Source organism: Drosophila sulfurigaster, chromosome 2R (genome assembly GCF_023558435.1).
Source record: "Drosophila sulfurigaster albostrigata strain 15112-1811.04 chromosome 2R, ASM2355843v2, whole genome shotgun sequence".
NCBI classification, from domain to species: Eukaryota; Metazoa; Arthropoda; class Insecta; order Diptera; family Drosophilidae; genus Drosophila; species Drosophila sulfurigaster.
The window spans coordinates 5,379,648-5,396,061 of record NC_084882.1 but is presented as its reverse complement, the minus strand read 5'-3'; the positions used below and the strand labels follow the sequence as shown (position 1 = coordinate 5,396,061).

Below are 16,414 nucleotides of genomic sequence, written 5' to 3'. Positions count from 1 at the left end.
GCCACTCACTCAAGCGAAAATAACAAATGGGATTGGTTTTTGCTGATTTTCAACGCACGCACAGCGACGTCAACGTCGACGTCGACTGCTGCTGCTGCTGTCGCTGAGGCAGAGAGAGGCGATGCGACGGCAGCAGCAGCACAGCGGCCAAAACCTATAAGCCATCTCCTTTTGGCCAAAGCCAAATAAATTTCAAACGAACGAACGAACGTTGAGCGAACGCCAACGACGATGACGACGACAACGACGACGACGTCGTTGCGCAAAAAGAGTCGAAAAACAAATAGCAAAAACAAAAACCAAAACAGAAACAAAAGCAAAAAGGCAACACAACTGAGTTGCGCTGAGCGCAGCAGAGTAGCACAGCAATGTAGATTGTGACAAGTGTGTGTATGACAGAAAAGGCGTACTAACAAATCAGTCATCATCCTTTGCGCTCTGCCTTGCCTTTGGGCCCCATTTTGTTGTAGCTCGCTCAGAAGAGCGCGCCTGCGCTCTCACAGGCCAATTCGCCGCGTTTACACGAACAGAACTAAACACAGTACACACACATGCACGAACGCGTACCCACCACAAACACGAACACACACATACATGCGGAGAAACACACTCGCATTCACATTCACACTCACACAAACGCACGCACCACAATTCGCCGGAGCCAAATCTGTATGTATAGCTATCGCAGTCGCACTGCTGCGAAATTTATGAGCCTCCGCTTTGTACAACCTTTTTTAATGGCACAATTGTTGCGTCGCCGCCGTCGTTGTGCACGAGTGTGTGTGTGTATGAGTGAGTGAGTGAGTGTACGATCGGGCAGACAGTGGCGTGCAAGCGTGCATGAGCATGATTGACAGTGTGTATTTGCCTTCGAACCGCGTACGACGTGCTTGTGCTTGTGCTGTCTGTGTTGTGTGCGAAGCGAGAAGCGAAGCCGAAAACGCCGAAGCCGTCGCCATCGCAGAGCCGTTGAGAAAAATTATTATTATTATTATTGCTATTACTATTATTATTGCTATTACATAGCGCTATTATTGTTATTGCCGCACAACAACTACAGCTATCACAATTCTCTGCGGGCAGTAAGCGCAACAAATTAGGACGTCGCCAACAACAAATAAATATTTCCAAAAACAAAAAAATAAGAAACAACTCGTCGCGATCTTTGGCAACGTTAGCTGCAAAGAAACCAAACCAAAACGGACAAACAAATAACAAATTATAAAAACGCGCGCGCGTCTCGATACGCGACATTCGATCGGTCGTTACGTCGTTACGTTACATTACGCGGTACGAAGCATACGTTAACGGTAATTTGTGGATTCGTGGAGCCGCCGCCGTCGCGTTGCCGTCGCTAAAACAAATCTTTTCATTGAAACATTTTCTCATTGCTTTGCACGTTTCACGTTGCACCAACAACAGCAACAGAAACAGAAACAACAACATCATCAAACTCAAACTCAACGTGCAGCAAAAACGTTAGTTTAAAGTTGATCATTCGCTGCAGTCTTCAGATTGACAACAAGTTTTTGTTTTTGTAGTATATTATAGTATGTAGAAGCAGCTGTGATAAATAGTGCGCATATTATACGAAGATTATACGAAGCAAGAAGTATACGAAAAGCAAACAAGCGAATATAAAGAAAGTTAAAAAGTCCTCGAGCTGTGGAAGAAGAAGAAGAAGACGAAGTCTAAAGCAAAGACGAAGAAGCAGCTGCTGCAAAAGGCTCGAGCAATGGATTTATGACAACGAAAACGACAACGAGATCAACATCAACAACAACTGCAAACTATGTTGTCTGGCCCACACAAGCAGCAGCAACAAAAACAACAACAACAACAACAACCACTCTATAACAACAACTGTATACTAAGAAGAGCAGCAACGGCAACTCTAACAAAAACAAATTGTATACGATTTTTATAAACTACAAAACAAAACAAAAAGGAAGAAAATAACATCAAGTTATATGTAAATATTATATAAACATTAATTTATATATCTAAATCTATATATATATATATATGAATATATATATGTATACAAAAATACAACAAATACAAAAAGATCTCCCGCTAATAACAACAACTAAAACGCGCGCGTAAAAACAACACCAACAACAACAACAAAGTATACCAGCAACAACAACAGTAACAAAAACAAAATAAATACATAAATCTAAGCAAAAAATAACAACAAATTTAATGCGAAGATTTTAACAAATGTGCCTGTGTTAAAACCGAAAGCAAGAAAGAAGAAGCGAATTGGTAGTGCAAGAGCATTCAAAAGTACTTCGTCTATACAAAATAAAAAATAGAGAGAAAAATATTACAAATAAAAATACCCGTATTCTAATAATATTTTTGTGAGTGTCAAGCAAAAAAAAAAAAACCAAAAAACAAATACAGCAACCGACAAACTAAAGCGTCAAGCGTAGCAGGAGGCCCCAACAGATTGACAACAAATCTAGAGATCCACAGATCTTGAGAGATCAACACAAGACAACACAACGACGACTAGGACGAGGACGCAAGGGACGCGGGCCCCTCGTTTTGTGTTGCGCCGCCAACTGTCGTCTGTACACCACTAAAAGTGGCACAAATCGGGTTAGACGTCGCTCCCAGAGCATTAATGGCTCAGCCTAGGGTAAGTAATAAAATAATACCAATAAAACCTCATCCCCAACCCCCTGTCCAAAATTCTACACTCAGCGTCAGCTTTAGCTTAGGTTTTCAGTTCGAATTAAATTTCCCCAAAGATACCGTAAAGCGGCGGCATTTTTTGGCGACGGTTTTTTGTGTGGTGCCCAAAAATGAATTGGGTAAATTGTGTTCAATATGTTTGTGCTTTGATATCTTTTGAGAGATTTTAATGAATACAATTCTATATTGTTTTGTGTTCTCTAATGTGAGATTTGAAAAGTGATTCCAAGTGAATGCCGTCGGCAATTGTGTGTCGCTACTTAATCCTTCTGAAGTGAAACAAACATTATATAAATTAATATAATATCGAACAGTCGCTGAGATAGTTCTTTTGTTAAATGTGATTATTCGTTTTTAATTCACACGAATAAAATGCTAAATGCTGCAATTGAGCAACTCTGTCTCTCGTTCAGTCTCAGTCTCAGTCTCAGTCTCGGTCGCAGTCGCATACCAAGATAATTTCAAAGATTACGATTATGAATTGATTAGCACAGATGTGTGAAGCGAACTTGATTTTTCCATGGATCGTTAAACGAGAGCAAGTCCGTAGAGCTCCAATAGCGTCGTCGCCTTGTATAAGTAATGCTATGTGTATGTAGTTAATTAGCAACCATTTGAGTTGAGTTTCGACCGACTCACAAAATGTACACGTTCATATGTATGTTACACATCACATACGGCATACATACGGCAACGAATTTAAGTAGGTTCATCTATTGGTAGGCCCCGTCTCTCCAGGGAGAGAACAGTTAAAAGCGCGATAAAGAAAAATAATACAAACTGCCCGCGGGAATTTTGTGGTGATTTTAATATGTTACCGTTCCGTTTCGTTCCTTTCCATTCCGTTCTCCACTCTACACTCTACACTCTACACTCTACACTCTACACGACAAGTCACAACGATGTATGATAGTTGTTGCTGGTATATAAATTTACGCTTGTGGTTTAATACGCAAAATTCTCGTGTTCTCTGTCTGTATCACAGCGGAGATTCTCCATCCTGCGCTCGCATTTGCCTTGAAGTGTGAGTCTCAGATTCCAATTTGTCTATGAAAGGCCCATTCGGATGCGCGGATACGGGCCCAGGTTCATTGTGTGTGTGTGAGTGTGTGTGTGAGATTGTTTGATGCGATGCATATAATTTTATTGCACATTGGCGAGGCCATGCAAAGAGAGCAGTATAGTAAAATGAAGAGTCAGAAGGCAGGCTGGCTTTCATTGAGCATTTCAGCAACAGCAGCAGCAGCAGCAACACGCTGTGGTTTTATTATTTACAATTACAATTACACATTCTCTGTTTTATTTCATTTCATTTTATTCAACTATAATTTTCACTTTTGTCCAAGAACAACAAATGGTCGAGGCGACAAGCCATTTAAATATACAAAATACAAATATAATTTGATTATTTTATGCCTCGCAGTTAATGAAAAACGATGCAAAAAATGATCGCAAAAAGCGAGCAACATCAACAGCAACAGCAATTGCAATTTGTGCAGCTGCTGTGCACACACACACACACACACACACACACACACACACAAGCGACGCTGCAATTCAACATTCAACACAAAAATTGTTTTCGTGTTATTTTAATTTAAAGGTTAACCGCAGCGTAATTTGTGGCATAAAATATAATTCGTCTAGTGTGCGGCGTTGTTGCTGCTGCTCGAGAGAGCGACGAAAAAATAAATAAATAAAAATAAAAAACGCAAAATGCGAGAAAAACAAAATGAAATGAAAACACACACACATACACACTCTCGCAAAATAAAAATAAAACTCGAACTGAAAATCAAATAAAAGTGCATTGCAGAATTGGCATTCGCCACTCCGTCCCTCCGTCCGTCCGTCCGTTCGACATTTTACCATTTGTTTGGGGCTTTGGGACTCGAAATGTGCGGCCGTTTTTCGATTTGACTTTAAATTGTTTCGCCGCCTTTGTGGGTTTTTATAGTGCAGTTCTATAGTAAATACATAGACTCGGTCTTTGTGGTCTGCCTTACTGATCCGTTGACTTTTCGAATTGTAAATTGCGAATTGCGAATTGTGAATTGTGAATTGTAAATTGCAAATTGCAATCTGCGAGCTGCAGATACTGTGTGAACTGTGAGCACAATTACTATACTGTATTTTGCATCTTCTCTAATTAATTTCAACATTAATTTTCGACCGTGTATACATATGTAGATTTATCGCGATAGCACTGTTATCACTACCATGAATCATAGTTAATGGCCAACAAAAGATTCCATGACTCACTCAGGCTGTAGTTCAACTTTAGCTTTGACCCCCCTCTCTCTTTTCTTCCTGAATTCGGTTGTACGACAAACAACTTTTGAGGAATTTATAAAGAAATTATACAACTCATAAACTTAAGCGTACACTGTTCTCCTCAGTCTTGTTATATCGGTATCGGTATCGGTATTGGTATTGGTATTGGTATCGGTAGAGGTATCCACTCTCCACTTTTACTCCTTTTCTACTCGACGCTAGGGTTGTGTTTATGTTTTTCGTGTGCTAAAGAGCTTCATGTTTAATGATCAAATTGCGTGCCTCGTTTGGTGCCTGGTGCGTTTTTTAGTTGCTGTTGTTGTTGTTGGTGTTTGGCAAGAGGCCTTTTGGCATTGCCATTGCCGTTTGCCAGTGGATGTGTTTTCATTAGTTTCATTTCTTTTTACATTTGCGCGCTCTCAAATCGTCTTTAAATTTTGTTGTTTAAAAATTATTTCGCACAATGTAATTTCCCCCCGACATTAGTGCTAAGCGAGCGTTAATTTTCGGCAAGTTAAGTGAATTCCATTACATCTCTTTGGCGCTTTTTGACTTACGCCAAGCACAAACAAAGAGTTTATCCCAAGTACATCAAAAAAAAAGCGAGCAACGAAGAAAGACAGAGAGATAAAAAGAGAAAGAGAAGCAAATCTTCCTGATACAAGCTGAAAATGTTGCTGCCGCCTTCTTCCATGGGGGCCAAAACAACGAAAAGACGAGGAAAATCATTTAGACAAGTTGCACGCCGCTCATTAAATTAAATGAGCCATCAGCACGCAATTTATTTTAGTATTTTTGAGTAACTTTTGCCATGCCAGACGCAGACGCAAACGCAAACGCAGACGCAGCTAGTCAGCTACTCAGCTCAGCTCCGCTTGATTCTTGTAGCCGCTTCTTCTTCTACCGCTTCTTACAATTTCTAGCTAGTTGTTGTTGTTGTTGGGCCAGCCAATTTAATTAAATAGACGCCGCGTGCTGTTGAAAAATTGATAGAAAATGTGCGATAATATTAAAAGTTGTTCTTTAAATATATATTTAGAAATTAATACAATGTATAGATACAGATACGGATGCAGATACACACTATAAAAATATACTTATATATGTATGTATGTTCAAATATTCATATGCTCTCATATACATACAACATAACATATACAACATTGTATAGCAAAGTGCCTTGAAAACGTGTCTAAAAGCGCCAGCAGATAGTTAATGATATTCGTATATTCAGATTGTAGCTACAGATAGTTCATTTCATATGTATTTATACATAAATTAGTTAAGAGCCAAATGACTAATCTAATTTGTATAATTTAGCCAGCATTTTTTCGACTTTGCCTTTTGCTTTATTAGTTTTGTTATTTGAGCATCAAAAAAATTAAGACAGAGAAATATAATGCAGTATTAATTTTTCGAATCGCTGATCGCAGATCTCAGATCTTAGACATAAGTTACACTTCGACGGAAACTTCAATTCCAATTTCATGGATTTTAATTAGCTATTGATAATAAGTTTCTGGCAGGTGGTAAATAATTTCATTTCTCTATAGAGACTGTTTGCTATTTTTTGCTTGTTTTATTTTTATTATATAAATCGTCATACTGACGTCATTTCATGTCATTTTGTGTTATATAGTAAATGCTAAAGAGCCAAAACTTTTTAGTTTTTATTTTATTCTTTTCGATTTTTTCGTTTTGTTCTGCTTTAAGCATTTGAGTTGTTATTTTTCATTTGATTAATTCAAAGTTTAGAAATAAATGAACTTGTGCGAAGAATTTAAAAAGAACTTCACAGAGTACCGAATACCAAATTGTATTATTATTATTATCACTATTACTTTTACTATTACTATTACTGTTACTATTAGTAGCGGCAGAGTAATAATAATACCAATAAAAGCGAGCGTGTTTGAATCGACTTGGGCTGCAACTGTAAATTAAAACAACACCAAAGCACGCAACAAAAATTAATTGTCTAACACCAAATAAACTATACAAAACATCGGCTTCGACCCCTAAGCTAAAAGAGAGATTGATAGACGAGGGAGAGAAGAAATAAAAATGGGCGTGTGTTCGGCTTAATGAAATACTCCGTCAACGGATCTAGGCTACGGGTATGAAAATATTTGGAGTGGACTGCAGGCTCGGGATTGCGACAAACTCACTTCTGTGGCGACTCATTGACACACCTACAATAGCAATTCAAATTCCAATCGCAATCCCAATCCCAATCCTTATCCCAGTCCCAATTCGCACTCCAATTCCATTGGCATATCTCAGGGTCATAGTTTTTTTTTTCTTTTTCTGCGGCTCGTCTGTTAATTAAGCAAGCAAAACACAACGAAAGGCAATAATAAATAAAAAGAAATTCAGATACGACATGATAAACAATTAATTTTGATTAGGAGGCCAGTGTAGTCGCAATTAAGAATGTGAAAGAATATGGAAAGCAAAAGTGTTGCCCGAATAAGAAATCAATAACACATTGGGCGCAACTCTATGCTTAACATTGCCGTTGTTGGTGTTGTTGTTTTTGTTTTTGTTGTATGTGGAGCAGACACATGTGTGGAGAGTTTTAGGGCTCGCTAAAATGGCGGCCATTGTCACCACACACACTAACACTAACACAAACACTCGCACAAATACCGACTCACATACGGTCACACTCATAATTCTTGCAGTCTGGCGCTGGTCAGTTTTAGGCGCCGTTAGATAAACTCCCCACCGACAACAACAATTGCCTATTCTTCTATCTCCACTACATTGCACTGGTTTCTCTCTCGCTCTTGCTCTCGGTCTGTCACCGTTTTAGCGTATGGTTGTCTCTGTCCTGTGCGCCGTTTTGTTGCGTTGCATTTTGCTACAGTTTTCGGTTTCAAGTTCACGCCAAAAATGTTTGTGCAAATGTTTTTCGTCCAGTTCAGTTCAGTTCAGTTTCAGTTTTTTGTTTGCCGCCCACATTTTCAGTGGGCAAAAGAGGTGGAGCAGGCTTTACCCCGTTACCAGTTAGCTTGACATATGTGGCTGGAGAATAACAACAATGGCAGCCATATCATCTGGTTGCTGCCGAGTTAAAGTGCTGCCCAGACTTTTAGTAGCATTTAAAGCACAATTGTGTTGAGTGAGTTGTCGTTGTCGTTCTCGTTGAAGTTGTCGTTGTCGCTAGCTCGATGACTTAATGTTTCGTAAGCACGACATAAACACACACACACATACAGACATATATATACATATATACAGATTCATAACAAGGACAAGGCCTGAAACTCTCGAGCCCTTCTAGGTGGATGTCCTGGAGTCCTGTTGGCCATGTGCTCGCTGCGCCTGTCACTGACAGCTAGTAATATCCCCTCACTCTCCCTGTGTGTATATGTATGTATGTGTGTGTGGCCCACTCGTATGTACATAAATTTTTGAAGGATTTCGGCGTTGAACTTGTCAAAATCAGACGACAAGCAACACAACAGCAACAGAGCCATGTTTGCTGTTGTTGTCGCTGTTGTGTTGTATTCGAGTCTACATTCAAGTCCAGTGATTGTTGGCTGTGGGTTATTGATTCACAAAAGTGATGTTTGGGGGGAGATGGGGGGAAGCATAACAGAGCATGCAGCAATCGAATCGACATCGCGTCGCTTCAACAAGGTCATTGGCTCGGTCTCGTGCCCGTGCCCGGGCTCAGTCTTGGGTTCGGTCTTGGGTTCGGGCACAGTCTCAGTCTCGGTCTCAGTCTCAGTGTCGGGCTCCACAGCCCGCAGATGATCATCAATCAAATGGGAAAGCCTTAGGTCTTCAGTCTCAGGTCTTAAGTGTGTTTGCCTGTTCGATTTTTGGCGCGTTCAGTTACAAAGAAAGAAAAAAATAACAAAGCTAAAAACCAAAAACCAAGTAACAAAAGTCCGTTCATTTGGGGACTGGGACAGGCGCTCGCTCAATTCCCACATTACTTATGTACAAGTACAAATTGTGGTAATTTTCAGAGATCGCTTTGTTGCTTTGCTTCAGTTTTATTTTGTTTTGTTTTGTTCGCTTTGGTTTGGTTTGGCTTGGTTTGCTGCTCCACAATTTCCTCATTTCTAAAAGCAAGCGCTGGGCTGCTCGGCTTCGGCTTCAGCTTCAGCTTCGTCTGTGCCACCAACACTAAAATTAGCATAACAACTTTATAGTTTAACTGCTCGACTGTGTGTTGGCCAGGTCCCGGCTTGGCTTGGCTTGGCTTGCTCTTGGTCCGGTCTGACTGTATCTATAAGTTTGAATCTTTGCTTGCATGCACACTGCGCACAGCACATTGCATATAGACGCCAACGCCAAGAATGAGTGACAAAAATAAAAGCCAAAAAGAACTCAACCCGAAGCTCGAAAGTCGATTTGCTTGCTCTGGGGGTCTCTCAATAGCTGCTGCACAGTAACTAATCTGCTGTGTGTATCTTTGGGATTGCAGCAAACCCAAATGGCAAAAGGTCTTGAAGCTTTTTGCAGGTGGCACTCAGCCAGACAACAACAACCTGCTAACCTGTCAACAACAGCAGCTGCTCTCAGCACTCATATTCAGTGCAGAAAGAGGGCAAACAACGTCAGCCATTGATAGACCCATTTCATCATACAATCGCTCGCCTGCAGATTCTCTGGGTTCTGCAAGTCAAGAGCCCAAAACACTTGCCGTGTATAATACAAACTTCAGCTTCACCATTTGCTTCAAATTCAGCTTCAGCTACAACTTCAATCTCAATGGCAATCCCCAGTCGGCGAGCGTCACTCAGTCAATTGCTCATTTAGTGTCAAAGATTTTTCCAGGCTGATAACAAAATCCGAGGGAAAACTTCAGTTGAGTGTTTGGCAGCAAAAAGTGCCATCATTTCTTGACGCTGCACAAAAATCTTGCCATCTGATGGTGCTGCTTTACTTTGTTTTGCTTTGCTTCAGGTTCGGGTTGCCAGCCAGATCCTCGGCTCCAAAATTATGCAGTGTGAAGCGTTGACGACGCCACTTGAGTATAAAAATGATAAAAATCTTACACAAAAACACCAAGCACAACAACAACAACAGCAACAGCAACAACGCCAACGACAACACCAATAACAGCAGCAAGAATCACAAAAGGCAGTAATCACATCGCGTTGAACTTTAAAAAATATTTGTGTGTACTGCTTGGCGTTGTTGTTGTTGTTGCTTGTAGTTGTTGCCGTTGTTGCTGCCGTTGCTGTTGCCGTTGTCGTTGTCGTTGCATACAAAAAACCAGTTTGCAATTGCGAGAGAGACGCAGCTAGCAAAAGAGATACGCTGCTATTCATTCTCACACAGTCACACACACACACACACATACACACATTGAAACAGATTAACTGATAACATTAAAAATTACTTTTTTCTGCGCTTCTTTTAACTGTATTGCTGCTGCTGCTGATTTTGGCGCTTAATTAATATGCAAAAAACGTTAAAAGAAAAGAAGCAACCGCGACAACAACAATAGCAACAGCCTCAGCAGCAGCAAAAGCAGCGGCAATAATAAACTAAAAATACTTATATCTGTATATAAAATATATAGATATGTTTGTGTGTCTGTATATATCTATAGTCGTGTATAATGCCGCAGCCAAAGTAATCACAAGGTCAAACACAATGCGCACCGTATTATTTCTTTCTTTCAGTATTTTTTTTTTGTGGGTCTTCAATTTTGTTGACGTGCTTGGAAATAATATATGTAAATAAGTATGTACTGTATGTTGTGCTATATACACAGGTACAATTCGTAGCTGACGCTGAGCGTAATTGAAATTTCTCAAATATGAATTGCCATTTTTGTATGTTGAATCTAATTTACTCTCTCCCTCTCTCTCTCTTTCTCTCCAGTATGACGACGGCCTGCATGGCTACGGCATGGACTCTGGCGCCGCAGCAGCGGCGATGTACGATCCACATGTCGGCCATCGGCCGCCGGGACTGCAAGGCCTCCCCTCGCACCATTCACCGCACATGACGCATCCAGCGGCAGCGGCCACAGTTGGGATGCACGGCTACCATTCCGGGGCTGGAGCGCATGGTACACCTAGTCATGTATCACCGGTTGCTAATCACCTCATGGGCGCAATACCCGAGGTACACAAACGTGATAAGGATGCGATTTATGAGTAAGTTTCTACTAACTATGGCAACTTCAAGTTATAACTGCAGAGACCCGATTGATGAAGAAGTCCGATTGACGTCAAAATTTGTGAAATCAACTGTGAATGAACCAGTTCAAGTTGTTGTTCTTGATATTGATGTTGTTATATTGGCATTTTGTGATAACGCGTAGATCGTAAACTCGCGCGGTCATTCATAATGTGGAATAGAATCTAGAATATAGAATCTAGAATCTACATTGTAGATTCAAGTGGATCGAGCAAAACAAGCGATTAACACCAATATATATCACGTGTGTTTCCCAAACTGATCATCGCTTTTATAGCTAATCAGTGATCGAGCCAATTGCTTGATTGAGAAGATCGCTCAACAAGCAGCCGCTATAATGAAATCTAATAATCACTTCATGGCTTATAAAATATTTCGACACTATATTGAACTCAATCCTTAATTTTGATCTTCTAAATTTAATTTAATTCGCTTGGCTTTTATCTGCCTAATCCCCTAAGATCACCATTGCAATTTGGGTTTGATCAGCCCCCACTCGCATATTGAATACCAATTTGTTGTGATCGATCCCTGGGCAGAACCTGAGGCCACCTGTTGACGCCTGTTCGCACCTTTCAAGCATCCGAGAAACAAAGATATTTCAGGCGAGGGAGTATCATAAATTAAATGCACACGCGACTCAATGCCTGGCGATTCTTGGGCGCAGCAAGAAAAAAGGCTAACCAGTCAAAAAATGAACAGCTAATAAAGTGAGGGCCATGTTTTTCCCTTTCCACTTGGGTTTTAGTTTTTTTCGTGTTCTTGGCATAAATGGGCGTGACCTTCTGTGTTTTGAGCAAAGTACAAAATTATGGGTTTCCTTTTTGGCAACAAAATTTCTTTTTCAATTTTGTGTGCGTTGCCTCACGATTATCGGGGGGTGTTGCGCGTGTTTAGTGACGGACTGATGGACTGTCAGACAGAAGGATACGGATACGGGACTTGAACGTGCTTAGGCATTAGGGAGTCACTCCATGTCAAATGAGCAGTCTTCCTGTTGCTTGGTGTTAATTTGCCAAAATGTGGTTTCGGCTTTTTGTTTTTTTAAATTGATCGACCTGTTGATCGTGATCGTGTCATTCGTTGTTCGGTCATCTGCAGTTGCGTGTCCTGGGCAATGGACTTGAGCGACTGCCAATTTTCATTTGCTGCAACTGACGCTGATGACGATGACGATGACGAGGACGAGGACGATGACGAGGACGCGGACGCTCCCTTAGGGACAGCTGCTTGAATCTTGTTTGTCTTTGGCTTTTTTGCGCATTTTAATAAGCAAATATTTGTTTTTTGCTTTGTTGTTTACTGCCATTTTATGAATGAGTTACGTTGAGTTTGAGCTGCCGTCAATCAGCTGTTGTTTGTTGGTTTTGACGACTTGTTTGATGAGCGATCGTCAGTCTTGTGTTCGTCCTCGTCGTTGTCTTCCTTATCATCGTGTGTGAGTCTTAGTCTCAGTCCCAGTCTCAAGTGTGTGAGTACACAAAAGTATGGCGCATGACTTCATTAGCACACTTTTCGATTTGGACTCGATTGCTGCGTTACTGCGATGCCACCTGCAACTTGGTTTCGTGAATAAGACTCGAAAATGCGCTTCTTATTTGTACAATTCACACCTTGAGAGAGAGAAGCAGCAGTCGGAGGGGCACAACAACAAGCAACAACTACAACAAAAGAGAGAATAACAATAATAATAAAATAATAATAATAATACGAAATAATCGAAATGAAAAAGCAGCCGCTACAATAAACTGAGCAGGCGCAGAACTCTCTTAACACCTTCTCGACTCAAGTGCAACACCAAACATAGCAGCAGCAACAACAACTTCAGCTGCCTATCACAAATGCCAAGTCATGGCAAATGAGTGCACACTTTTTTTTTTCGTTGTGGCTGCTTGATCCTGGTCAACAGCAATGAGAATGGGAATGGAGGTGGAAGTGGAAGTGGAATTGGAGTAAGAATGGAAATGAAAATGGAAAAGGGAACTCGCCATTGCGCACTAGAGTGTAAAGAGTGCGAGACCCCTTGGCATTAAGGTAGTCGAGTAGTTCAGGGTTTTAGGGTTTTAGGGTTTCAGGGGCTTCGGGCCATGGTTCGCTTATAAATAGTTGTTAAGCGCATGGCAACACCCTCAACTTCGAACAGTTGATGGCCAGTTGTGTGCCATCTAATGGCTAAAATTAAGTGCCTGGGCAGTTCCTTGGCAGTTCCAGTTTCAGTTCGAGAGGGTTCTTTGCCTAATTTTGTTCAGGTGCAATTTGTGCTTGGAGCGTGAAGTGCCGAGTTGCCACCAACAGCAACAAAAAAGGGCGAAAGAGAGAGAGAGAGAGAGAGAGAGAGAGAGAGAGAGAGAGACAAATGAGAATAAAAATGGTCAAATCATGCATACTTGCCAGACTAATCCGTCAAAATGTACGGCTGTGAGATTAGACGTAGATGTAGATGATTCTTTTTTTCTGCTGTTGCCCTGCCCAGAAACGAAGCAGCTGCTGTCCATTTGTGTGGCAGGAAACCAACCGAAGTAAAAAGGTCAAGGAATAAACTGAGACTGAAAACATGAAGCGGAGTTTCATGAATAAATTTAGTTAGTTTCATTTGAAGTGGAGGTTTAGCATATATATGTATATATATAAACATGCATTGTACTAACCAACTTTTTTCAATCCATCTCTTTCCTTTGCAGACATCCGCTATTCCCGCTCTTGGCGCTAATATTCGAGAAATGCGAATTGGCCACATGTACGCCGAGGGAGCCAGGCGTCCAAGGTGGCGATGTTTGTTCGTCGGAATCGTTTAACGAGGATATTGCAATGTTCAGTAAACAGGTAAACAGAAAATACTATACAACATATCGCTCAGCTGGTAATTGGAGCTACTGCTGCTGATGTTGCCGCATGCGGCACAAGCTGTTCTCTCAATGCAACAACATGGCACACGATTCTAATGTAGCAAGCCGTTAAATGATCGGATTACGTAGCTCTTCATCTCGATTTCGCTCTCGATGCTGATCTCTCTCTCTCTTATGTTAATTACATTTGCCGCTGACAACAACAATGCCTTGGCTTTGCCACATGTCGTACGCATGGGATGCCACAATTGACACTTCCCCTACCCTACCACCTAAAATCCCAAAACACAAAACCAAATGACAGCCAAAAGCTGAGCTCATAAAAAATAACAAGCATCCGAATGCGAATATGCTTCACTGACATTTAAATAATTTACGATGCTTTAACATACAAATTATATTGTTGCAAGTCGTTCTCCTCGCTGCCTCTCACTGGCTCTCACTCCAGCCTCATACATCCTGTCTCCCGGTTGCCTCTTCCCCTTACATCTGCTGCTATTTTTATGAACGCGATGACTTTAAATGCACAGATGCTTCAAGGCGCAGCAAGAGCAAGCATCGCAATATTTCTGGAGTGCAAATAATAATTATAACAACTGGAAGAGACACCCACTTTTATTTTTGTCTTTTTTTTTTGGCATTTTGGCCAGTTAAAATGATGTTTTTATTTATGGTTCATGTGCCAAAGAGCAATAAATGCGAAAACGACAACCATTCATGTTTATCAAGATGCAGTTTGAGGGCCCTTGAGGCGAGGCGAGATTTTGATTAACTTCTGCCAAAACTGCCAATGAAATTGCAATAAAGTTGAACTTGCAAAGTTGCCAAGCCCAGCTTTAACTTTTGCAAATGGTTTCCTCTTGTTATCAGTCACTGCATTATTAGTTCACACTTTGCACTGTGAATGAGGCACCCCAACAACCACATAAACACATAACCAAGATGCAGATGCAAATGCAGATACAGATACAGATGCAGATACAGACGCCATCAACAACTAAGTTGTCGCTTGCAGTTCATTTGATTTGATTTGAAGTTGTTTCTTTTTTTTAGGTAACATTGCCTACTAAATTGATGCACCTCTCAACTGCAACTGCAACTGCGACTGTGACTGCACTTGGGGTCGTTTAATGCAGGCAGTTTTCATGTGGTGCCGCATCTTCGTCTTCGTCTGCTTTCGGTTGACAAAAATAACTCAAAAATGTCATTCGCCCATCGAATTTTAACAAACGAGCAAAGCGCAGCCAAACCTGAACAGAGGGTGGGGACGGGGCGAAGAGAGTCAGATGGAGAAGAGCTGCCAACATGGGCGCTAAAAATATGTGGCGATACTTTTTTTAGCTGCCCCACTGTCGATGCATTTTATATAGATGGATGGATAGTTTGCATCTACAAACACATGCATCTGCCTCTATGTATATTTGTATCTTTGACTAAGCAACTGCGTAAAATGCGCCAACGCCAACGCCACAGAACGGGAACCAGAACAAGAACAAGAACAAGGTCGAGATGTGAACAATCTGTGAACGGTCGTCGAATCGCTTCGTATCATATCGTATCGTTTGGCATATGCTTAGTTAAGGCGACTTTTGGTGTTGGCGCTGCTAATGATGCAGCTAAGGAAACACTTTATAATTTCTCTTTAAAAGCAGCATTCATATAAGCATGTATTCATATATAGTTATATGGTATATATTTATATACATATAGAATATACATATGTGTGTACTTATAAATAAGCAACAAAAGCTGAAAATGTTGTTGCTCCCAAAACGACTTGCGACGTCTCTTCAACTGTCTGTTCATCTGTCTGTCTGTCCTTCTGTCTGTGGTTGATGTTGTTGTCGTTGATTTCTCCCCATACAAAAATTGCTTAATGTGCTGCAGCCTTTGTCTCCCGATCTCTCGGTCTCTCTGTGTCTGTTCCTCTGTCTGTTTGTCTCTGCGTGGCAAAGACAAAGAATCCAAAAGTCAGCTAGCCCCATGCTGATTGCCCAAATAATTTTTATGATTTCATTTTAAGTAATTTTTAATGAAAATCAGTCCCCTCACAATGGGACAAGTACAAGGCGAATAACTCGTTGCCTCGTTCCTCTTGGCCAGTCTTTTGCTGCCTGACAACTTTTTGGCGTTTTGGCTAATAGTTTGAACATGCGATGAGTTGATCTTTGTTTCGCTTGGCGTTGACAACGTCCCTCCATTGTCTTGCTCTTGCTCTGGCTCTTGCTTTTGGTTTTGTTCTTGTGGTTGATCACTCTGACATGGTTGCAGCATCGCAGTTGAAGTCGCAGTCGCACTCATGCGTATGCCTCTCGCTGCTTCTAAGTTGTTGTGTTTGTGTGTGCTGCACACTCAGACTCAGATACACCACCAGTATGTTTTGGGGCTGTCTGTTTTGGCATGATGATTAATGAAGTGCG

At 41.0% G+C, this 16,414-nt stretch overlaps 1 protein-coding gene across 6 annotated transcripts in view; it reads left to right on the top strand.

Annotated features, from left to right (window-relative positions):
* Nucleotides 1-847: 847 nt before the first annotated feature.
* LOC133838414 (homeobox protein homothorax) overlaps nt 848-16,414 on the top strand; it is a 114,630-nt gene continuing 99,063 nt past the window's right edge. For 3 of the 6 annotated variants that reach the window (XR_009893945.1, XM_062269501.1, XM_062269503.1), the window contains exons 1-3: nt 852-2,647; nt 10,828-11,105; nt 13,830-13,971. Coding sequence is in view for 5 of the 6 variants with exons in the window: in XM_062269501.1 (XP_062125485.1) it covers nt 2,633-2,647; nt 10,828-11,105; nt 13,830-13,971 (435 nt within the window). In the remaining variant the exon portion in view is untranslated. Of the gene's footprint in view, nt 2,648-10,827; nt 11,106-13,829; nt 13,972-16,414 lie in introns of all 6 variants that reach the window. The other 3 variants (XM_062269498.1, XM_062269497.1, XM_062269499.1) reach the window with 2 other exon arrangements.